General features: G+C 38.3%; 1 protein-coding gene across 2 annotated transcripts in view; it reads left to right on the top strand.

Annotated features, from left to right (window-relative positions):
* Window positions 1-22,223, top strand: part of LOC104607553 (FG-GAP repeat-containing protein) — a 49,612-nt gene extending 27,389 nt beyond the window's left edge. For both annotated transcript variants that reach the window (XM_010273215.3, XM_010273214.3), the window contains 7 exons: window positions 3,682-3,777; window positions 4,919-4,972; window positions 5,062-5,265; window positions 13,184-13,309; window positions 15,348-15,413; window positions 20,976-21,275; window positions 21,404-22,223. In XM_010273215.3, coding sequence (XP_010271517.1) covers window positions 3,682-3,777; window positions 4,919-4,972; window positions 5,062-5,265; window positions 13,184-13,309; window positions 15,348-15,413; window positions 20,976-21,275; window positions 21,404-21,880 — 1,323 coding nt within the window. In that variant the 3' untranslated portion in view covers window positions 21,881-22,223. The remainder of the gene's footprint in view (window positions 1-3,681; window positions 3,778-4,918; window positions 4,973-5,061; window positions 5,266-13,183; window positions 13,310-15,347; window positions 15,414-20,975; window positions 21,276-21,403) is intronic.
* Window positions 22,224-24,459: the final 2,236 nt, after the last annotated feature.

Raw genomic sequence — 24,459 nt, 5'->3', positions numbered from 1 at the left:
GCATATCTTTGATTCTTTGTACCCCTTCAAGAGCTGCAAGAATCTCAGCTCTCAAAGAATCTTCCACCCCAACTGGTCCAGAATACATAGCTAACAGCTTCCCTTGTTCATCTCTTATTACTCCTCCTATTCCGGATGGCCTTGGAGCCCAAGCTGCTGCCATCAAAGTTCAGTTTATCAAAGTCATGGGGGGGGGGACCCAACAAACATTTGAGGCCTTCCTCATTGGAACAAGTTCTGCTATCTCCTTCCACTTTCTTTGTAGCTCATCAACTGAGAATTCTACGAACAGAGCCAAGGTTTTCAGCCAGTGTATAACCCTAATGTGGATGACCTCCAGCATTGCTTCCAAACTTCTCTCCTTATCTGTAAATATTCGTGAATTTCTCTCCTCCCAAATAGTCCAACAGATTGCAGCCCTTGTACACCTCCACATAAACTTGGCCCTTTTTGTTGGCCGAAATGGCATACATGTGAATAGGCTTTGCACATTCGAAGGGGGGGGGGGTCCACCTGCACCCAAACAAAGAAGTAACCTCTCTCAAATGATGTTAGTGAACCGACAGGAGATTAGTAAGTGATATCCAAACTCACCATCATCTTTACAGAGGACACACCAGTGTGGACAAAAACAACTATTGGGTCTTTTTCTTTGAAGTAAATCTGTTGTGTTAACTTTTTCCAGAAAGGCTTCCCAATAGAAACTCCCGACCTTAGGAGGTATAGGATGACACCACACCTCTTTAACAGGGAAAGACAAGCCCAGAGAAGAAGAATGTGTGAGAGCACTAAAGAAAGAGGCACAAGTGAAAGAACCAGAGGGGGTGAGAGTCCAAATTCTACTATCTGCCTTTGTTGGCTCTAGGAACACCCCTTCAAGAATGGATAACAGTGATGAGATACCATCAAGCTCTATATCCCTGTTATCTCTTCGCAGGCCCAAGTTCCAGCCGACCTCATAAATAGAATTAGAAGGAACAATGAATGAAGACACCGATTCAGTTTTAAAAGTGGAAAGGGCAAAAGGGCTTGGGAATTGGTCTTTTAGGGCGGAGTCCCCAATCTAAACATGTTCCCAAAAATTAATGAGATTGCCTGAGTGCAAGTCATACCTGATCCATGAGAGAACAAAGGTAGAATAACTTGAATAGCTTTCCAAGGAGATGCTCTTGTACTCCTTGCCAGAATCCCAGAGTCCCATCCATTTGCTGCAACACCATGAATACTTTCCACTATTTTCACCCAAAGTTTGTCCTTCTCCAATGAGAACTTCCAAAGCCATTTCCCTAGAAGAGCCAAGTTCCTATTCCTTAAATTCCCGATACCCAAACCTCCCTCCCTCATACTCTTACAAACCATCTCCCACCCCACCCTACGATCCTTCTTTTCCTCCCCCGGCTCCCAGAGAAAGTCTCTCATTAGTTTTTCTAATCTAGTAGCCACCTTTGTCGGAATCCTGAAGATTGACAAAAAGTAAACAGGAATGTTAGCTAAAGTAAACCTGATTAGAGTGGTTCTCCCTCCAAGAGACAAATAGTTTTTCTTCCAAGTTGCTAATTTCTTTTCAAACCTCTCCACAACCGGAACCCAAAACTCACATTTCTGAGGGTTATCACCCAATGGCAAACCAAGGTAATTAAGGGGCCAGTTTTCTATTGCACATTCTAAGATGTTTGCAGCCTCATAGATCTCCCCCTCGCCCATATTTACCCCAACTATACAACTCTTCTCAAAATTCACCTTAACGTTTGATATTTCCTCAAAAAGTCGTATAGTGAGCTTCAAATTTCTAATCTTATTAGGGTCCCCTACTTCACAAAAGAGTATGGTGTCATCTGCAAATTGTAAATGTGTGAGTGGCCCAAGCTCCCTCCCAACTCTCCAACCTTTGATTAAGCCCCTGGAATCTGCTCTAAAAATTAGTCTCCCCAGAACTTCAGCTACCAAAGTAAATAAAAAGGGAGAGAGGGGGTCTCCTTGCCTAATCCCTCTTAAGGCTGGGAAGAAATCGACCACTGTCCCATTTACTAGTATGGAGTAATGGCAGTTCCTGATACAACCCTAGACCCATCTGCACCAATTATCCCCAAAACCAAAATTGGTCATCACCTCCATCAAGAAAGACCAATCCACCAAATCATAAGCCTTTTCCAAATTCTGTTTACAAATCACCATTTTTTCTTGGATCTCTTAAACTCCTCGAAGCTCTTATTTGCTATCAGAATCTGATCTGTTATCTGTCTCCCCTTCACAAAGGTTCCTTGATTATCCGCTATAATTGTTGGGAGCACTTTCCTTATTCTGATGGACAACACCTTGGTGATAATCTTATAAAGGATGCTGACTAGGCTGATCGGCCTGAAATCCTTTGGGTGACATGCACTCCTCTTCTTAGGAACTAGTGCAATAAAAGTGGAGTTCAGCCCTGGGTTGATCACCCCTCTATTGTGGAATTCATCAAACACAGTCCATAGATCTTCCTTTAATATCTCCTAGTAATCTTGATAAAAAGCCATCCTAAAACCATCTGGGCCTGGTGCCTTTGATCTATCCATTAGAGAACATGCCTCCCTTATCTCTTCCACTTCAAATTTCCTTTCCAACCAATCCTTGTCCTCTATCTGCAAAGTTGGCCATTCCATACCCTCAATCCACACCCTACTATTTAGGGGTTTTCTAAAGATAGACCTAAAGTGATTTGCAAAAGCCCCTGCTATTTCTCTTTGGGTGGATATTGTAACCCCTTCAATCTCCAAACTTAATACAAAATTCCTTCTTCTTCCACTTGCCACCGCATGAAAAAATTTGGTATTCCTATCCCCCTCCTTCAGCCATTTACACCTTGAATTTTGTCTCCAGCTTATTTCCTCTTGAAGAAGATAATCCTCTAACTGTTTATGCAATTTTCATCTTAGCTTCTTATCTTCTTCTGTAAGACAACCCCTTTCTTCCTTGCCACCCAAGTCCTCAATTTGTGCAGTCACTATTTGCTTTCTTTCCTCTAATCTCCCAAACTCTAATAGATTCTACTCCTTGATTTTGCCTTTCAGATATTGGAGCTTCTTATGAAACCTCATTCCACTCCATTTCACTATTGGACTGCTTTCTAGCCACCACTCTTTGACTTTCTTTATGAACCCCGGGTGTCCTAGCCACATGTTTTCAAACCTAAAGGGAGCAGGACCAGCACTTCTCACTTCCTCCCTACAGATTACAATATGCCAATGGTCAGAAGTCACCCTTGGATATGGTCTAGAGTTTAGATTCCCCCAATGTTCTTCCTAATCATTTGAGAATAGAAATCTATCCAGCTTAGAGCAAATCGGGTTCACTTGGAGATTGGACCAAGTAAAACAGCTGTGTGATAGTGGGATCTCTTTAAGCTCGTAAACATCCACAAATTGATTGAATTTCCTCATACTCAAGGTCGACCTCCGCCTTAGACTATTTGTCTCTTCCAGGAATCTTATAACATTAAAGTCACCTCCAAGGCACCAAGGCCCTTCCCATAGTTCCCTTATAGTCCCATAGTCACCTCCAAGACAGCAAGGGTTTTCTATATAAGTTTTGGGTTTTGCTATATTTATCTATTGATTATGGAGATGTTATTTTTGATACTTCTTTAAAGATACAATACTACTAGTTTTATTTATTTATTTATTTAGTCATGTGGTGTTTCAGAATATTCAGATGCAATCGTCAGATACTGCAATGTTAATCCCCCAACATAATTACAAGCTTGATGTTCATTCTCTAAATGCTCGTCATCCTGGAGAGGTATGGTTTTAAGTCAATTATCAAAATTTGTCAGTCAACATGTGGTTGCCAATTTTTGATACCTATCATTTTTATTCTGTATGCATAAATATTGGGAAAACAACATTTTTATATTTATGCTTGTGTAGTTTATCAAAAAGAAAATTTGTTTTTGTATTTTCTGGATTGGATCTAAGTTCTACCTGACTTTACTAATGTTCATTGAGACTCATTTGGAAATGATTTTTGGTCCACTTTACAATATTATAATCACTCTCCTTAAGAACATATATTTATTTTGTGTGTCCATTTTACCATGTCAATGCTTAATAAGACAATGCATTCTTCTACCTCCCTGTCCAACAAAGGTCTTCTACTTCTGGCACCAGATTACTTGATTCCCTCTACCTTCAAAGCATTGAGAGAGATTTGGTGGAACTTTGGGTCTCGATGGGTAGAGGTTGTAAAATGGTAGAAAGGGGAGGTCTGAAATCTACGAGTCAATGGTTTAAAAGATGCGCCTAGGTGCATTTTATGGTATGCACCTTGTCTAGGTCACAGACGCAGCACTTTCAAAAGGCGCATGCCTGGTGTGCAAGGCGCCTAGTGTGCCTTGGGTCTGGACTTGTAAGATATGTATCTCATTCTTTTAGATAAATTGGGCCATTAATTACAAATTAAACCTTATTTAATCTTCTGAATTAAATGGGGAAATCAAACCCAAATTTATCACATGAGTAGTGGATACCAAACTTACTCGACAAGGGCCGGCATCCCAATTGAATAAAGGATTCAATCTAGAAATCAAATATCACATCTCTCTGATCATTTTTCTAAAGGCACCTAGATCTTTCTCTAGGGCATTATCCATGTTGGTCCTGGCTATTTGGATGGGATATTTACCTAAAGGTAGGCATCTTTTGCACAAAGTGGACACATTCAGACTTGGATCTGTGTTCTCACACATGTGAACCTAAGGTTCTATTGCACCAAGTAATAGAAGCCCCTTTCTCCTCATCTCGCTTGTCCATAAGCTAGTTGTTTTCTGTCAAAAGTGCTACTGTACTTGGTTGTTGCTTAAAGCATTGACATGGTAGTTAAATTTTATTTTGCTTGTAAAAGAAAATTCATTGTGGTGTTACTGAAACATGTTAAACTGCAGTTTGAATGTAGGGAATTCAGAGAATCAATTCTTGGGGTCATGCCACATCACTGGGTAATTATCTTATGCTTCCTCTTTTCCCCTCCCCTTTTAGATTGATAAGAGTGTTGAATTAAATCACATTATGGTTGCATCTTAATCAGGATAGGAGGGAAGACACTTCTTTCCACCTGACAAACTTCAGAAGGCACAAACGAAAATCATTGAAGAGAGTTCCTGGGAAAAGTGCAAATTACCCTTTCCATAAGCCCGAGGAAAACCATCCTCCAGGGAAGGACTCAACAAAGAAAATTGCAAATTTTATTGGGAAAGCAGCAAACTATGCTGGCTCTGCAAAATCCAAGAAGGTAAAATTTACTATATTTATATATTATGTTACAAAAGCAAAGAAGCTGCATTACCTATAAAAATACTTAACAATATCATTTCAACAAGAATCCATGTAATTGATGGGAAGTTTTTCCAAAGAACTATGTTATTAAGTCATATCATCATTGTCTTCTTATCTCAATCAGGATTTAGGATTGGCCTTCTCCTCAGTGGTCTTCATAGAACATTTTGTTACTGTTGTTATTATATGGTTAGTATGTTATTTTGCAGTCAGCATCCTTTTTTATTAGATTGTGCTGCCTGGTGCATTATTGTAATTTCTCCCTTTTTATTTTGTTACCCTATTATAAAGGAGAGGGTGCCACCTGCCTATTCTTTTGGTTCCCTAAACACTTTCTTCTCTTCTCCTCTCAATTCTCTGTTGTTTTTTGGGTGAAAACATGGTATCAGAGCTGAACATTAGGCAGTAGAAGCATTAGATCTCTGTTCTTACCCAAAATCTTTATGTTTTTTGGAATGTGGAGTGTTGACCTCTTAATTGGTCTGATCAAATCAGCAATTTTCTTTTTCTTTGTTCTCTCTTGGTAGTAACACCAAGGAGAATAGTTGGTGACAGTTCGATGCAGTAGAGGTGAGGTTTTTTGGGGTGTGTGTCTTCGTATCTGTATGGAAAAGGAGTTGTTGACTCCTTCATAGGTGGTATGTACAATTCTTATTGCTGCATGGTGTATGTGAACTGAGGGTGATTAAACCTTGGTGTATATGAACTGAAAGTGGCTAAACCTTCAGGTTCTAGTGCTGTGCAGCTGTGGCTGTTTGGTGTTTCAGCAGTTCAATTGACTCCTTTGAATAATTCAGTTGATGTTTTTGTGTCCCTATTTGCGATCATGGGTGTTGGAGGTGAGTTGTGACCAGTTGTACACTTCAGCTTCTTCCTACTTTAGTTTCTAGTGTTTGTTTTAATGGTCACTGATGATTTTGCTTCTTCTGCAGTTTCCTTGTCATGTGGGACAACTAGTTTAGGGGTTGATAACATGGCTTTCCTCATGTCGACCACCCCCTTGAATGGCTTGAACTATTTGGATTGGTCTATGGGTTTAAAGCTCCATGTTACTGTAAGGGGAAAAGCTGGATATATTAATGGAAAAGTGAAAGAACCTAAAAGTGGAATTGCTGAATATGATAGGTGGGACCATGAGAATAGTATGGTGATGTCTTGGCTTCTTGTAGCCATGAAGCCCGATGTGAGGAAGAGTTTTTTGTGGACAGATACTGCTAGTGAGATATGGGAACAAGCAAAAATAACTTTGAGCAAAGGCATTATGCCAAGATTTATGAATTACAGGCTGAATCCTTAACTTGTAATTTGGGGGATTGTAGTTTGTCAGTCTACCACTCAACCCTTATCTTAGTGTGCAAGGAGTTAGACCACTACCTAGCTATTGAGTGGAAACATGATGATGATGCCAAGACATATGAGAAGTTGGTCTCTCAGCAGTGGGTATTTGCCTTCTTGTTGGGGCTAAAACCCTGTGTATGAGTCCCTTAGAGTTCAGATTTTGGGGAGTAGTGAGCTGCCTTCAATCCAAGAAGTGTATGCCCTGGTCCAGGCTGTGGAAAATAGACACAATATGATGGTTACAATTGATGGGAAAAGCAACAGGTGGCTTTACTTGTAAAAGGTGGCAATCATGTGATGAAGAAGAGTGATACCAATAAGTATGATGATAAGGACAAGTTATGGTCTACCCATTGCCGCGTTCTAGACATACATGTGATACTTGTTGGAACCAAGGTTTAAAATGTTGATGCCAACGGAAATCTTGGTTACCCAAATATGGAACATATGTTGGAAATGTTGGATGGAAATATTGTAAAAAGTATAGACATTGTGGAAGTATTCTGAAATATGGGGAAATATGGAATGATGATTTTGTGAATTGATAAAAGAAGCATTAATACACCATTCTAGACTAGTATCTTATTCTAATAAGTAATTAGTTTAATCATTTTTTTTATTTTTGTTTTTTATGAATATTTTATCTAAACTATTAACTTTCTTATTATTTATTCATTTTTATTGGCTTTATATTAAGGGGTCTACAATATTATTGTACACCTACATGTATTGTAATAGGAGTTTACTAAAGATTCTATTCATAAGTTTTCTATTATGAGGTTTGTAATATTACATTAGACCCTCTTGCATTGTAACATGTTTGTAGGTGTTTTAAATATTATGTTTAAAGGCTTTCTATCCTGATGGAGCAATTGACATTGTTAGAATACCAAGAGATAAGTCCAACCCAACCAGGTACTCTTGTCCTTGTTGATTCCTTTGTTCCCATTTTAGTTGATGACCATATGGATGACCTAGACATTCCCATTGCCCAAAGAAAGGATGTCAGACCATGCACCACTAAACATCCCATCGCCTATTATATGTCCTATGACCATATTTCTCCCTCTTATTGTGCCTTTTTGTCTGTTGTTGACAGTATCCCCTTATCCAAAAAGTGTTGCAGAGGCCTTAACATACTTTGAATGGACAGATGCTATGAAGAGGGGGATTAATGCCCTCCATAAGAACCATACTTGGGAGTTGGTGGATCTTCCAAAAGGGAAAGACCCAATAAGGTGTAAATGGGTGTTCACAATGAAGCACAAGGTGGATGGCACAATAGAAAGTACAAAGTAATGTTGGTGGCAAAGGGGAACACTCAAGTATATGGCATTGACTATGATTTGCCCTAGAAGCAAAGGTGAATTTTATCTGGGTTCTTTTATCATTGGCTGCCAATCTAGACTTGGAGTTGCACCAACTTAATGCCAAATGTTTTCTTGAATGGTGATCTAGAAGAAGTGTATATGGTTCAACCACCAAGTTTTTGTGCCAAAGTACAACAAGGTGTGTAAGTTGAGGAAGTCCCTATATGGTTTAAAATAGTCTTCCAGAGCTTGGTTTAACAGGTTTCATATGGTGGTTTAGTAAGTAGGGCTTAAATATTGTCAGTCTGTCACACCCGTTTTGTCAAGTGGTGTTAGGGATGGATTGTAGTGTTGATAGTGTATGTAGATGACATCATCATCACAGGTAACTGGGGCTTTGAGATATAGAAGTAAAAGGAGTTTCTAGTCACCCAATTTGAAGTGAAAGATCTAGGACCCTAAAAGATTTCCTTGGGTCGGGGTTGCCTACTCACAAAAGGGTATCTTTGTCTCTAAAAGGAAATACATCCAATCTCAAATGAGAAAAAAATTAATTCAAGCTGGGAAATTGAAGGGGTAACACTATCTAATCAAAGGGAGATTGCTGGAGCATTTTCTGATCATTTTAGATATTTTTTTTAAAAGACCCAATGATTTAAAAGGCATGCCTAGGCGCATAGGCGAGGCACATTTTAGGATAGGCGCCTTGCCCAGGTCCTAGGCACAACACTTTCAAAAGGCACACGCCTGATGCGCCTTGCACCTTGGACTAGGTGTGGGCCTTTTGAAAATTGTATGTTTTTTTTGCCTTTTTTGAACCTAGCCGCTGGGGCCGAGGGCTCCGTTCCTAGTCCCTCGACCACGCCCCTCGAGGCAAGCCCAAACAAGTCCATGTTAGGGTCTTAAAATCTTAATTCTCGCACAAAAGTTAATGAATTTTAATTGCGTTTTAAGAAGATATTTTATTAAGATGAATGAATGAACAACATTAGCAAATAGGGGGTTCTTGAAGCGAGCTCACCGAAGCTCCGAGAACCCCCTTTTTTCTAATGTTGTTCATTCATTCATCTTAATAAAGTATCTTCTTAAAAGGCAATTAAAATTATAAAATCATTGTTTTTTGTGTGAGAATTAAGAATTTAAGGCCCTAACATGGACTTGTTTGGGCTTGCCTCGAGGGGTGTGGCATAGTGGCGACTCATAGAATCAAGGATGTAATATGTTTTACATCACATTAGCTACTTGAAGTAATGCAATTGAAGAAAAAAAGAGATTGTGGACTTTACAAGCTTGAAAATGTTTTATATGTTTGATTTTATTTTTAAATTTTCATTTGAATATGCTTTACATGTTATGTTTATGTATTTTAATTTTAGATAATAGGTTTTTTAAACCATTAATTTTAAAATTTAAGTTTATATTTCTTATTAATGTTATGTTTAATATTTTTTATCTTTTTTTGCATTTTTTTGAAAAATTTGGCATTTTTTTGAATTTTCTGACACTTTCTTAATTTTTAACAGTTTTTTTGTATTTTTGCGCCTTGCGCTTTTAAAACACTAAGAAGACCCATAAATAACATGGTGTGGCTTGAGGGGTTGGATTGGCCACCCTTGAGTGTAGAGGATAGGGAGTGATTGGGGGAGGGAATTTGACTTGGAAGAGGTGAAGGAGGCTATCGATAGGTCAAAGGCACCAGACCCAAATGAATTTACAATGGCATTTTATCTGGACTTTTGGTGTTTGATGAATTTACAAAGAGGACCTAATGTTGGTGTTTGATGAATTTCAAAGGTGTTGTCTCAAAGATTCGTGCTTGGTGAACAGTTTATATAAAATCATTGCAAAGGTGTTGTCTCAAAGAATAAGATTCATGCTTCCCTTTATCATATCCCCAAACCAAGGAGCCTTTGTAAAAGATAGACAGATTGTTGACCAGATCTTAATTGCGAATAAAAGTGTTGAGGATTTCAGAAGAAATGGAAAGAAGGGTGTAGTTTGCAAGCTGGATATGGAGAAGGCATACAATTTGGTGGATTGGTCATTTCTGGTGGAAGTCATGAAGAACTTTGGCTTTTGGGAGAAATGGTGTAAATGGATTCGAGGTTGTTTGAGGACTTGCCACTCCTCAATTTTGGTGAATGGGATTGTAGTTGATGTCTTCCCAGCCATTAGAGGGATCAGGCAGAGCAACCCTTTATCCCCCTTTCTTTTTACTTTGGTAGCTGATGTGTTAGGGAGGCTAATACAAAAATTAGATTCTTGGGACCTGGTGAGAGGGTGGAGAGTGGGAAGAGATAGAGTGCCTATTACACATCTGCAGTTTGCTGATGTCATGATTCTTTTTTGCGAAGGGGGTGACCTTAGATGGGTAAGGAATCTAAAGCTAGTGGTCCAACTCTTTGAGCAAATGCCAAATCTGAAGATTAATTTTGATAAGAGTTGTGTAGTAGGTGTGAATATAGATGCAAGGGGGGATGTTAGATTGTGCTGCTATCCTGGGTACTTGGCCTATAAATTACTTGGGCCTTCCACTAGGGGAATAGTCCGAGAAATGGCAACTTCTGGAACCCAATGTTGGAGAGAGTCACAAAGAGATTAACTTCTTGGAAGAGGATTTACCTTTCTTTGGGTGGGAGGATAACCCTAATCAAATCGACCTTGGCCAACGTACTTGTTTGTTTTCTATTGGTTTTTAAAATGTTAGTGGGGGTCTCCAAAAGTCTAGAGAAGATAATTAGAGATTTCCTATGGGAACTTGGGGAGGAAAAAAGGGACCACAGGGTCAATTGGGAAACTGTAACCAATGGTTTGGACTTTGGAGGATTAGGAATTGGCAACTTTTAGAAAAGAAATACAGCCCTACTAAGGAAGTGGTTGTGGAGGTTTCCAATAGAGAAGGATATACTGTGAGCCAAGGTGATTTTGAGTATTCATGGGTTGAGGATTGAAGGTTGGGATGCAGGAGTGTTGGCTTGAGCTACTAGTGCTTCTCCTTGGAAGTCGATGCATGCTATCCTACCTTCCTTCCTTCCTTTTATAAGGTATGACCTTTGCTCTGGCAGCTTGGTTAATTTTTGGGAGCACTTGTGGGTAGGAGACTCACCCTTGAAAGATTTTTTCCCCTCTCTCTATGCTTTGTCTGATTATAAGAATAAAACGGTTTCCAACTTCCTTTCTTCTAATGCTGATGGTCTTGAGCTTGATTGGGATCTGGGTTTCAGAAGGGGAACCAGGGATTCAGATCTAAACAGCCTTTTGTCACTTCTTCATATCTTGCAAGGTGTCTGCCTGGACCCTTCAAAGGCGGATTCACGTCAATTTGCAAACTTTATTTGGGAATGGTTTACTTCTTTGTTTGGATGCAGGTGGAACTCCCCATTGAATGTGCCAAGCTTGTTTACCTCTTCTTCCATTTGGTCAACAAAAAGAGCAAAGGTTATGTGGAGATGTGTTAGGGTGACAGTGTTGGACTATTTGGGAAGAAAGAAATTCAAGGATCTTCTCAGAAAAGGAGAGAAGTGTGGAAGCAGTGACTCATATAAGGGTAATTTATTGGCTGAAAACCTTGGATCTGTTTGCAGAATTCTTAGTAGATGATTTGATTAGAAATTGGAAGGAAATTGCAAATTCAGCTTCAGGTAGGAAGGTCTCAAGCTCCTATTGGATCCCCCCACCTCTTGGTTTTACCAAACTGAATTTTGATGGCAGCAGCATAGGTAATCCAAGGCCTTCTGGAATAGGGGGAGTTATAAGGGATGAAAAAGGGAATGTGTTAGCCTTGTTCACTGGTCCAATTGGAGCAGGAGACTCACTGAGAGCTGAGATATTAGCAGCTCTGAAAGGGATTCAAAGGGCCAAGGACTTGCATATAGGGGATAAAAAAGGGAATGTGTTTGCCTTGTTCTCTGGTCCAATTGGAGCAGGAGGCTCACTGAGAGCTGAGATATTAGCAGCTCTGAAAGTGGTTCAGAGGGCCAAGGACTTGCATATAAACAAGCTGATCATTGAAGGTGACTCTGAGACTGTAGTGAGCTGGTTAAAAGAAGACAACACTAGGCTCTGGAACTATAACAATGAAAAGAGGAAATTTAAATAGCTGACCAAAGACATTGAAGTTCGATGCACATGGATAAAGAGAAGTGCAAATTCATTTGTAGATGGCTTAGCTGGGCAAGGGGTGAATAGGAATTTTGTTTTTTGGGCTCAGTTGTAACTGATCTTGTATTTTGGGTATACATTGCTAGTAGTGGGGAGTTAAGATATTTTAGCTCCCTTCATATTATTTTCCTTAATCAATTAATGAATTATCAGTTATTGATAAAAAATCCTAAATCTCTTGCTAGACAGGCAAATTAGGTGCAAAGCCAATTGATACCCCTATTGATGTTAATCATATACTAGGTGATTGTGATGGAGAACCTTTGAAGAATGTAAAACGATTTCAAAGGTAAGTAAAGGAACAATGGTAGAGCCACTATTTTATTTAAGTTAAGGGAATTAGAAACAGAAAATACAAAAGAAAAAAGAAAACTCTTTGTCATTCCCTTCTTTCTTTATCTCTTCTCAAAGCCTTGGGATCTTTTTATTTTTAATAGCAAAACTTTAAAACAAAGCATAAATGATATATATGGTTTATAATATATAAGGTGCTCGTCTTGTGATTTTTGTTGTCTAGGTGGGTGCCTTGTTGCTATAAGTCAAGGTGTTAAGACAAAACACCCAACAAAGGGCACCTAGTTGACTAGGTGACACCTCAGCAACTATGATGTGACTTTTCATTTTGAAAACACGAACTTAAATAGATGAAAGCATCCTATAGCCATGATGCTACATAAGTCATAAGCTGAGTGTGTTTTCCTGCCCTTATACCTGGCCATGTTTAATGAAACTTATATTTCTTTTGGTAAGTTCTGTTGAAGTCCACTTTTTGTTGATGGAAGTATCATGATTGCATTTTAACGCTTAGCATGTTAACATATATGTGTATCTTAGCTTCTAGTAAGTTAGATTGTCCTTTACTATATTTTCCAATGCTATGAGCAAAATCAGGAGTCAATTGCTTATATTTTATTAACATGCATTTTGCATATGGTGTATTGCTTATACTTTCCCTTCTAGGACTAATGCAACATAAAAGATGTTTTTCCTACTGACCTTTACCCCAAGATGGGTCACTTTGGGTTGCTGATGCTCTTCACTAACTTCTTAATTTCATTAATGCAGCGGTTACCTTATTTTCCCACCATAACAAATCACACTCAGCTATGGTGGGTTCCTAATGTGGTAGTGGCTCATCAGAAGGAAGGGATAGAAGCAGTTCATTTGGCTTCTGGCCGCACTGTTTGTAAGGTAAAATCTGGTCATCATGTTTTGAATAGATACTTAGACACACATATATGGTATTTGGAGACTAAAAAAATATTATATCGTCTGGAGACTAAAAAATATTATTATATGGTATCTGGGCTGTGCCTCCCTCCCCTAGAATATTTTGGGGGGTCGGCCCAGCACGGCCCATGGCCCGAGCCAGCACTGGCCTTCGACCCAGGCTGGGCTGGTCCGTGGGCTGACCCTTGGGCCAGGCCGGGCCAAAGTTATATATACAACAATTAAATAAAATAGTATAATAAAATTGAAAAAATTGTTTATTTTATTAATATATTATATACTATATATAAAATATATATATGGGCCGTGCCAGTCCACGGGCCATGGGTGGCACGGCATGACAGTGTGGCCCATGCCGAAACGGCCCGCTGACCTGAAATCCCAAGCTCGGCATGGTCCATCGGCTACAATAGTGCAGGGCTGCAGCACAGGTTGTGGGCCATTGGGCCGGGCCGGCTCAAAATTGTGTCGGGCCGCGTGCAGCACAGCCCGATTTACACCTCTAGTAATCCCTGATCATTATTTGATGGTCCTTGAGATTAAAATTGGATATGGGATAATTTTATTTGATGCATGAAAAAAAAATTCCAGGTTGATTCAGAAGCCTCAGGCGCTGGCATTCATTTATCAAAAGCAAATATGGTCTCAAAGCTACTGAATAGGATGCAGTGCCTACGGGGAGGGGTTACTCTGGCATTTTATTGGAATTCTTGATCCCATCCTTTTCTTATCCAGTTTGTTTTATGATTCAATCTTTTGTAGTGTTCAGTTTTCTATGTGATGGGCTTCTTAGACTTCAATCCATCTTCAGCATCTTACACCCCCATCCTAGAATCTAGGCTTTCATAGATGATATAGGATCTGTCAAGGGTTCTGGGCTCCCTTAACTTGACACAGGGTGCATATTAAAAGGTTTGAGAAAGCATTGTCTACCACAATAATCATCATAATTTGACAAATTTTAACCATCTCATGGGTGCATTAATTTGGAATCTTTCTTGAGCTTTAACAGGATTTTTTCATGGTCCAAATAAAAAGCATAAAATCATGTAGCTGTGATATCTATTCAACCTGATATTTGGCCAAGTCAGTCTCACAACTGGTGCTCATCCTTTGGCTGGTTTTAACATGCACAGCATAGGGAATTCTGGGAGCTCAGGTTCATTTATTATTGGGTCCTGTAGCCTTGGTCCCACAACATCAATTTATTGGATGCTTTTTGAAGATAACCACAAACAGTAATTTGAAAGAGATCCTAGGGGATGTTCAAGCTTTATTGTTGGGTGACTCTTGAGTCTCGTCACTTTTATCCCCATTGAGTATGATATAGCTAATCCAGTCCTTCAGCTTTGATCATGTGTGCAGTATCTTAGCCCATTCCAGACAAATCCTACAATTTATTGGGCTCTTCTCCTAGGTTTTGAACTCTTTCCTAAGTTTTGACTGCAAGGAATTTGTCTTGGATGGATTTCGTCTTAAGAAAAATGGAATTGTGTTTTATTAAGTAAATCAGCATAACAGTAGATAAATAAAAATAAGGTAAAAATATTAGGGGGAAGAATGGAACCAATGCTAAAACATAAAGAGTAGGGGGAAGATTGTCACAGAAACTCATGGAATGATTTCTGATGCCTTGTATTTTTCTGAGCCTATTCCATAGTGCTTAACAGATGTATATTTTGCTTGAGGAATCTTTAAGTTTTATAAATGTTGAATTCAATTCCTTCCAATCGTAAAAGCTTGTTTAGATTTTGCCCTAAAGTTGCAGTATCTAAACTGTTTTTCTATCATTCTTCATCCACATGATTGAGGGGTGGTCTCTTATACAGTTATACCACTATTGGTGCATTGTCTTAGACCCGTGTCTTCTTATGCATCTGAATATAAGATATACCATGTGATCATTCTTTATTTCACGATATTATCTCTCTCTCAGATTTGTTGTTATATCAGCATCAATAGATTTGTGTAATGAGATTTTCATTCTATCTTTTTCCAGCTTCATCTTCAAGAAGGTGGCCTCCATGCTGATATCAATGGAGATGGCGTCCTGGATCATGTTCAGGTGCCAAAATCTTTTTACTTGGACAATGCCTGCCTTTATATCTGATAGCTTTTTTCCTTGCAAAATGAAAATTGAAATGCAAATTCCATCTGAGGCATGCAGTGCAAATTCCATACGCGGTATGAAGTATTTAGGATGAGTTTTGTTTTAGGAGATTAAATTAGGTTTGATTTGTAATTAGGCAACCTACTTTATCTGAAGAATGGTACCAGCACCAATGTAACACTTTGAAAGCTTTTGTCTGGGTTTTCTATTTGAATTATAAAACTGAAATTAAATTTGAATATTTGATTTGATATGAGCAGCTCTCTTGCTTTGGTTTGGAAACAACATGATTCTAGAATTTAGGAAATGGGGTTTAGAGTCAGAGTGGGCCCAAGACCACTTTTTATTTTGAATTAAACTATATTTACCCTTTTCTGAGTGGGAAGCTAGCCACATGTTTGAAGGAGAAGCCCTCCTGTTGGAAGGCTTTGCTTTAATATAGATGTATTTTTAACTCATGACAATGATTTCACTTGTTTGGATGCTACTCAGTTATTTTAAATTTTTAGGTGATTTTCATATCAACTTGCATAATTTAAACCAGTATTTCTACAACCTTGAGATAAGCATATGGAGCTGTCAAGTGTCAACTGGTTGAATCTCCTGTTCCTTGTATTCTCATCATCATCTTCTCCATACCATCAGTGGCCCTTTCTTGATGTGATGTATTGGACAAGGCATTGATATCTGTGGATCACTTGTAGTTTCTTCTATTGGCTTATAAAACAACACCACATGTGAACCAGTCACCAGAGAAACCTTCTGTTCAACTTAATGTACCAATTAAATCAGTGAAGTAATATTAGAATTCTGAAGGCATTAATGTCATAGAAATATATGAGTAATCTAATACATACAACTTTGCACAAGTCGATTGGATCCCTAATGTATTGATTTGAATATATCCATATTAATCCAAGTAATTCTTAATGGATCCTGCCAAGGCAATCTGAAAGATGGTGCATATCTAGCTTAATCTGATTGATTGCCGATCAGGTTCCAACCCATTGACAGCCTATTTAGCCATGTGATGCTGGGTGGCTCAGTCACATGATAAATAATACTTTATCACAAGAATGTTGAACAAAAGATTGCAAACATGTTAATGGTTTTCATTTTTGCAAGCCAGCCATAAAATTGTTGAGGTAAATACTTCAAGATCTTGGAAGGAACTGAATATGGATGTGATGATATAGGGGGGAAGATAATGTGGGAATGCATCAGGGTAGCAGCCTTGTGGACAAGCATGACTTGGAAAGAGAGAATGAAAGAATCTTCAATGGAAACAAAAGATCAGAAGAAACATTAACAGAAACTATTATCTGTGACAGTTACATAGGGCACTTTTGATCTCTTCTTCATAGATAGCATCCCCGGTGGATGGTAGATGGTGGCATCTTCATCAACGGGCAAAGGATGGAGTGTACCTTGGACTCCACCAATGACAAATCAATTTAAGTTAAATTTTGATGAGTGCAGGAGGCGGCATTCAGGGCATGGGATTATACTGGCTATGTATTCTAGACTGGTGGGCAATGCAAATTACACAAGAGCTGAACTATTGGTGGCACTACAAGGATAAGGAATGGGATCGATAGATCATTCTACTGCAATTTACAGGTGGAAGGAAACTTAAGGTGTTGTAGGGATCAGAGTGTTGGGTAGTTAAGAAAAAGCATATCCAAAAAATGAATGTGTGGCAAGTTACCAGAAAAATGTGGCAGAAATGTGAATGCTTAGATGGATGAGTGGTAAAACTAGAAAGAAAAGGGTCTCATATGAAGGAACCTAGGAGTATCTCCAATAGATGATAAAATGAGAGAATGTAGACTGCCATGATTTTATGTATTATTTTTAACACTAGGAGTATGCCTTTCCTTTTACCTTATTTAACACTATTGGTATTGCTAGCTTCTCTTCCATTAGCACCCTCTCTTGGTTTTCCATCTTTGTTTGATTTCCTTATGTTTTACCAAGACTCTTTGATCTTTATTTTTAATGCGTCTAACATGTTTTTTTTTTTTTTTTATCAATAACAATCAGCTTTTTTTTTTTGATCAATAACACCATCTTCATTAAATTAAAAGAAAAAAAAAGAGGGAAATATCACAAGATATAGGGGAGGTAAAATGACTTAACTGCCCATCAACAAATTACAAAAAGAGATAAATTAGAAATTAGCCCAAAACAAAGACACCCTACCCTATTTACCCCTTGCTTAGCTAACCCATCGGCAAATGAGTTGGCATTTCTTTTCACCCGGCTGTACTTCACCTCAATGTCCCTAGCAAACCATTTGAACTGTTTTCCTTTCATTGCTATAGCTCGATATGGTACTGTTGGGCCTGAATACAAGGCCAGAATAGACCCTTCCTCATTCCTAAAGACACCCCCAATCCCAGACATCCCTAGATTTCCAAAATGACTCCCATCAAAGTTCAGTTTTATGAATCCAGAGGGTGCGGAAGTTCAAATGGAGATAGAAATCCTCTTAACTTGAGCAGAGTTTGCTCTCTCTTTCGAATTTCTCAGCAAGTCAGTCATGGAAAGGTCTGCAAAAAGGTACAATGATTTCAGCCTGTGAACCACCCTTAGCTGTATCAAATCTGTTTAGCTCTTCGCTGTTCTTTCCTTGTCTGAAAATATGAGAGTTACTTTCTTCCCATAAGGGCCAACGAACTGTTGCCCTGATGCATCTCCACATAATCCTCCCTCTTTTCTTAGGCCAGCTGAAAAAGGACGAAGAGAATAGACTTTGCACATTCAAAGGGGGGTTCCAATTACACCCAAAAAAGGGAGAAAGCCCACTCCCAAATAGATATAGCAAACATGCAGGTAAACATAAGGTGGTAGCAAGTTTCCCCATCAACCTTGCAGAGAGAACACCGATTTGGGGATGAACAAGAATTAGGTCTCTTTCTTTGAAGCAGGCCACTTGTGTTGATTCTTTCCAAGAAAGTTTCCCAGCAAAAACTACCAACCCGAGGAGGAATGGGCTTACTCCTAACCTCTTTAACAGGGAAGGGCAACCCAAGAGGAGTAGAAGGATGAGTTAAGGTTTCAAAAAGAGGCACAAGAGAAGGCACTAAGGAGGAGGGGGTCCAAATTCTGATTTCTTCTTTAGTGGGGTCCATGAAAACATTATCAAGGATGTTTAACAAAGTCAAAATGTAATCCAAATCTGTATCCCTAATGGCCCTTCTCAGGCCTAGGTTCCACCCAAAGCCAGAAGTTGAGTCTGAAGGAACTAAGAAGGAAGAAATAGGTTCATTCTTTAGGTCTGACAGGACAAACAATGAGGGGAACTATTCCATCAAAGGGAAATCCCCAACCCAAGTTTGTTCCCAAAATTTTATTAGGTTACTTGAGTTCAAGCCATACCTGATCCAAGGAGAGAATGCTGGAAGTATATCATGGATAGATTTCCTCGAAGATGCAGCTGTAGCTCTTGCCAAAATTCCAGAATCCTAGCCATTGTCCTCCAGCCCATGAATGCTAGCCACAATCTTCATCCACAATTTGTCCCTTTCCAAAAGAAATTTCCACAATCACTTCCCTAGCAAGGCCATGTTTCTTTTCCTAATATTCCCTATCACAAGACCTCCTAGGCTTTTACTTCTAGTTACCACCTCCCAACCCACCCTATGATCCTTCTCCTCTGCTGGCTCCCACAAGAAGTCCCACATTAATTTCTCCAACACTTTTTAGGCTTCTTCTACATTCACCTTATTTTTTAACACTAGGAGGCACTAAATAAGATGAAGGAAAAGGCATTAGGACATGACGGGATTCCAATAGAAGTGTGGCAATGTAGGAGAGATAGGCTTGTTATAGCTAACTAAGCTATTTAGTAAGATAGTAAAAGAAGAGGATGTTGTAATGACTGAGGGATTAAATTCATGAGCCATATTTCTTTTGAGACGATTAATGCGCCATATTTCTTTTAGAGAACCAATTTGGCTTTATGCTAAGGAGATCAACCATGGGAGCTATATTTCTTTTGAGACGATTGATAGAAAAGTTCAGAGAGAAGAAGAAAGATCTTAATATGGTGTTCATTGACCTAGAAAAGGCTTATGATAGAATTCCTAGAGAGATAATATGGTGGATCTTAGAAAAGAATGGGGCTCAAAATAGGCATATAGACCTAATTAAGGATATGTATGAGGGGGCAACAACCAATGTTAGAACACCAGTGGGAGGGACTTTAGGTTTTATAATTATGATTGATCTTCAGCATTTATCCCTTATCTATTTGGGATTGGTTATAGATGAATTGACTAAACATATTAAGGTGCATGATGTTTGCGGATGACATTGTTTTAATTTATAAACGAATGAAGGATTAAATGCAAAATTAAACTTATGGACAAATGCCCTAGAAATAAGAGGTTTAAAATAAGTAGGACTAAAACAGAGTATGTGACATGTAAATTTAGTAATAATAGGAGTGTAAATCAGAAGACACTTGGGATTGGAAACCAAGAGATAACTCAATGTGACCATTTCTGCTATCTTAGTTCAATAATTCATAACAAGGGAGAGATTGAGGAGGATGTCACCCAGAGAATTAGAGCAGGTTGGGCAAACTAGAGGGGTGCATCTGGACTTTTGTGTGATTGGAGAATGCCACTTAGATTAAAAGGAAAATTTTATAAAATAGTTTTAATGGAGTGGAGTGTTGGGCAGTCAAGAAACATGTTCAGAAAATGATTGTGGCAGAAATGTGAATGCTTAGATGGATGAGTGAAAAAACTAGAAAGGATAGGATCAGGAATGAAGCCATCCGTAGAAACCTAGAAGTAGCTCTAATATGTGATAAAGAGAGTAGGCTAAGATGGTTTGATTAGATGCATAGAAGACCACCAACAGATCCAGTTAGGAATGATTTGTTAAAAGTGGAAGGGATTAGAAGAGCTAGGGGTAGACTAAACAGGACATGGATGGAGGTAGTAAGAAGTGATTTAAGCACTAATAATTTAACAGTGGATATGTTTTTAAATAGAATGGATTGACGAAGCAGGATTCATGTAGCCGACCCCATATGGTTGGGATAAGGCATGGATGATGATGATGATGATGATGATGGCTAGGGGTGTCCATTTGGTTAGTTCAGTTGTAATTGGGAACCTAACTAATTTTTTGCCTTGACCCTTTTGACAAACCGAACCGAACAAAGTTAAATTGGTCTGGTGTTTGAAATCGGTTTTACGGGCAAAGAGGGGTCGTCCAGTTATGTATAATATAAATATAAATATTTATAATTTAAATTTATATATATATATATATATATATTAATTTGGTTATTTTGGTTTTTGGTTCAGTTGAGAGATTTTCCAAAACCAAACTGAAACCGAAAGCCAAGTTTTCAAAAATATAAAACCGAACCAAAACCCAAATAAACTGAACCGAATTGGCACTGATGACATAAAGTTTGAAATCCTCAAGGTAAACTGTAAACATTTTGGCAGCAACTTTGCATGAATGTAATGATATAAATTTCTGAACTATTTATAGGTTGTTGGAGGTAATGGTGTAGAGCAGACTGTGATAAGTGGATCCATGGAAGTCCTCAGGCCATGTTGGGCCGTAGCCACATCTGGTGTTCCTGTACGAGAACAACTCTTCAATGCTTCTATATGCCACCATTCCCCATTCAATATGTTTCAACACGGAGAGTTCAGCAGAAGCTTTGGTCGCAGTCATGATGTAGGTTCTTTAGAGGTAGCAACACCCATTCTCATTCAAAGAAATGATGGTCATAGGCATCGGAAGGGAAGCCTTGGTGATGTTATTTTCTTAACAAACCGGGGGGAGGTATGGATTATGAACATAGTTTCATTTTTTCTTAATCTCAATTAGTGTACATTGTGCTGAACCAACTAATCTCTTGCTACTGGTTATTATGGTGGTGATTAACAACCTATGAATGTGTGCTTTTATAGGTGACATCATATTCCCCAGGCTTACATGGTCATGATGCTATTTGGCGGTGGCAGCTTATAACAGGTGTGACATGGTCGAACCTTCCATCTCCGGCAGGGATGATGGAATCTGGAGTAGTAGTGCCTACACTGAAGCCATTCTCCCTGCGTGTACATGACAACCAAGAAATCATTCTTGCAGCAGGAGATCAAGAAGCTGCGGTTATATCTCCTGGAGGCAGCATACTAACTACACTTGATCTTCCGGCACCTCCCACCCATGCCCTGATCTGTGCGGATTTCTCAAACGATGGCCTCACTGATATTATTCTTGTGACATCCAATGGGGTATATGGGTTTGTACAGACTAGGCAGCCGGGTGCCCTCTTCTTTAGCACGCTTGTGGGTTGCCTTATTGTTGTGATGGGAGTCATATTCGTCTCCCAACACTTGAACTCCGCAAAGGGAAAACCTCGACCTTCTACTGATTATAGATAGATGACAAATACGGTTTTTGAATAGATGCGGCTTCTGAGCTTCTTATTTTCTTCCAACATCACTGGCCTGATAAGGAATCACCTCCGCCTGGCCCCTTTCAGGGCAGCAAGGGATTACAAATTGTTCGAAGTCTACCCGAACCGTTTTTCCTCTTCCAACAGCTATATTTACCGTGTTATCTGACGAGTTTATGTATGTTGCTTGTATTATTTCTGTAATGTAGGTTATTAAGAGATTCTGAATCTGAACTAAGGCTCCATGTCTTTCCATAGATTTCCAAAGATACATCTTACAAAATATTATAATTTTGTTAAATTTCTTGATTAGTCCTTTAACCTGGATATATCTTCTGCTGCTACATGGGCGGTCATTCCCGTCTCTATTTCATTTTGCTTTCTGTTTCCTTTCCGTGCATCCGTGGGATAGATTTGGGGTCATTAAACGACTGTCGGAAATATCTAAAAAATGTATTTTAGTTCAACTTTTCAGGTCAATTTCCCTTGGGACAATCAACCCTCAAAATATAAGGTGTTATACTCTTTAATATTTTTTTATAACATTAAATGTATTTATATATATATATATATATGTATATTTTAGTAGATTCTATAATATGTGAAATGCAACGTTATCTACTTTGTAAGTTAAGAAAATATAGAAATATATATTTTTTAAAACTAAACTGTGCACAGGTTCGTGACCTTTCGTTAAATGGCTTGAAAAAACTATGCAGAGATTTTTTTTCATGCATCATAATTTTTATTTTATTTATTTTTGGTATTTTTCTGAAGAGCTAATTTGTGGTATAACCCATGTGTTATAGACCTGGCAATTGGGTTGGATGGGTCGGGTTCGGGTTGGGTCAAGACTCTTTGAGTTGATTTTGGGTTGGGTTATCAAATGCTAGACTCTAACTCTAAATGTTCGGGTTAGGGTTGACCCATGAGTCAATTCTGGTCATCTCAAAAAATAACTGATTTAAAAATATAAAAACTATATGAAACATGCCAAAATTAAAGGAATTAACCTTAAAATTCCAAATATAAAATAAAAAAATTGAACATTTAACAATTTAAAGAGTAAAAACTAAATAGAAAAAATGAAAGAGTGGAAACTTCTAACAATGCATAAATAATCCCTATTAGACTTGACAATCGGATCAACGGGTTGACCCATGACGCAACCCAACCCAACCCAAGTTTTTCTGAGTTGGGTCATTCTCGCATTCAGGTAGATAATTATGAGACCCTAACTCTGTTTTTGAGGGTTGGGTTGGGTCAGGTTCACGGATTGGATCAACTTTTTACAAGGTCTACATGTGTATATTTGTTATGTTTATAATTAGGGAAAGGATAGATTATTTGTACCTCTTGTAGGGCTTTGATCAATACAAGGAGAAATCATCATCTCGGGTTTACCTATTTACTTAATTTCTTGTAATCTAGGATTAAACTAATCGTTTTACCCCTCCATGAGCACGCTATCAATCTTAAGATTGACTCTGTTCATAAGACATCTAAAAATTTTCAAAAATCTATTTGATCATTTTTTGATTTTTTTTCTATATTATAAGTTCAAAAGAACCCTCATTGATCCTTCTTGAAGGGAAAAATGTTCTGCCAAAGATTGGTGGTGGGAGTACAAAATTGAAAACAAATTTAGGAAATAAAACAAAATAAAAAATTAAGATGGTAAAACTATTTTTTTGATAAATGATAAATAAATTAGGGGTAAAAGACTTAAAACATACCTCAAGTTTTCATAAATTAACTTAAAATTTTTCAAATAGATTTAAATATAACTTACGTGCTGACCCTATTAAACTTAAACATACCCTCCATTAATAAAATGTCACATATAAATTCACTTAAAATTTTTTAAAATCCTCTTTTGCCCTTTTAGGTTAAATCTCAAATCCTGACAAATGGAAGCAAAGAGCAATTAGTGATTCTGATTTTTTATATTACTTGAACCATCCTCTATTCCAGGACTTGTTACGCCGAGCCGGGGAAGAGTTTGGGTTCTATCCTCCACTGGGTGGCTTCACAATTCCTTGCAATGAAGACGCTTTCGTTGATCTAACTTGTATCAATGGGTGGCCCCATCTTTTTTTCCTTATTTTCTTTTTTCTCAGCTGCTTCATACATGATGGTTTCCAACTTGATGTGAATATTCATTTTACTATTAATCTGAAATGGAAAGTTAATTATGTACAAGAGGGGCCTCATCTCAAAATCTTTTTTATTGTTCACTATGGGGCCCAACTCAATCTACATGGTGCAGTACCAGAACTTGAGTGGTAAATCCAATCTTTACGGATAAGAAACAAATGACTTTAACTAGAAAGAGAGTACGAAACAACATTTTTTTCATAAAAAAGTTCCAAACAATGATACCCGAGCCAAGTGCAACTTATGTGAAACTAATATGAAATTGTCTTGATAAATTCATTGAAATGAGTATTAAATATTGTCATCAAATCTTCAACTAATTAATGAAAAAAAAAAATCAAAATAAGAACTTACCACCCTTGGGAGAGATGGCTCTGTATGAAGCAAACGTGATATGATTGTCGTTTA

This window comes from Nelumbo nucifera, chromosome 5 (genome assembly GCF_055504915.1).
Source record: "Nelumbo nucifera cultivar China Antique chromosome 5, China Antique-T2T, whole genome shotgun sequence".
Taxonomy (NCBI): domain Eukaryota; kingdom Viridiplantae; phylum Streptophyta; class Magnoliopsida; order Proteales; family Nelumbonaceae; genus Nelumbo; species Nelumbo nucifera.
Note: the sequence above shows the minus strand (reverse complement) of the source record. Positions and strands in the feature narration are given on the sequence as shown.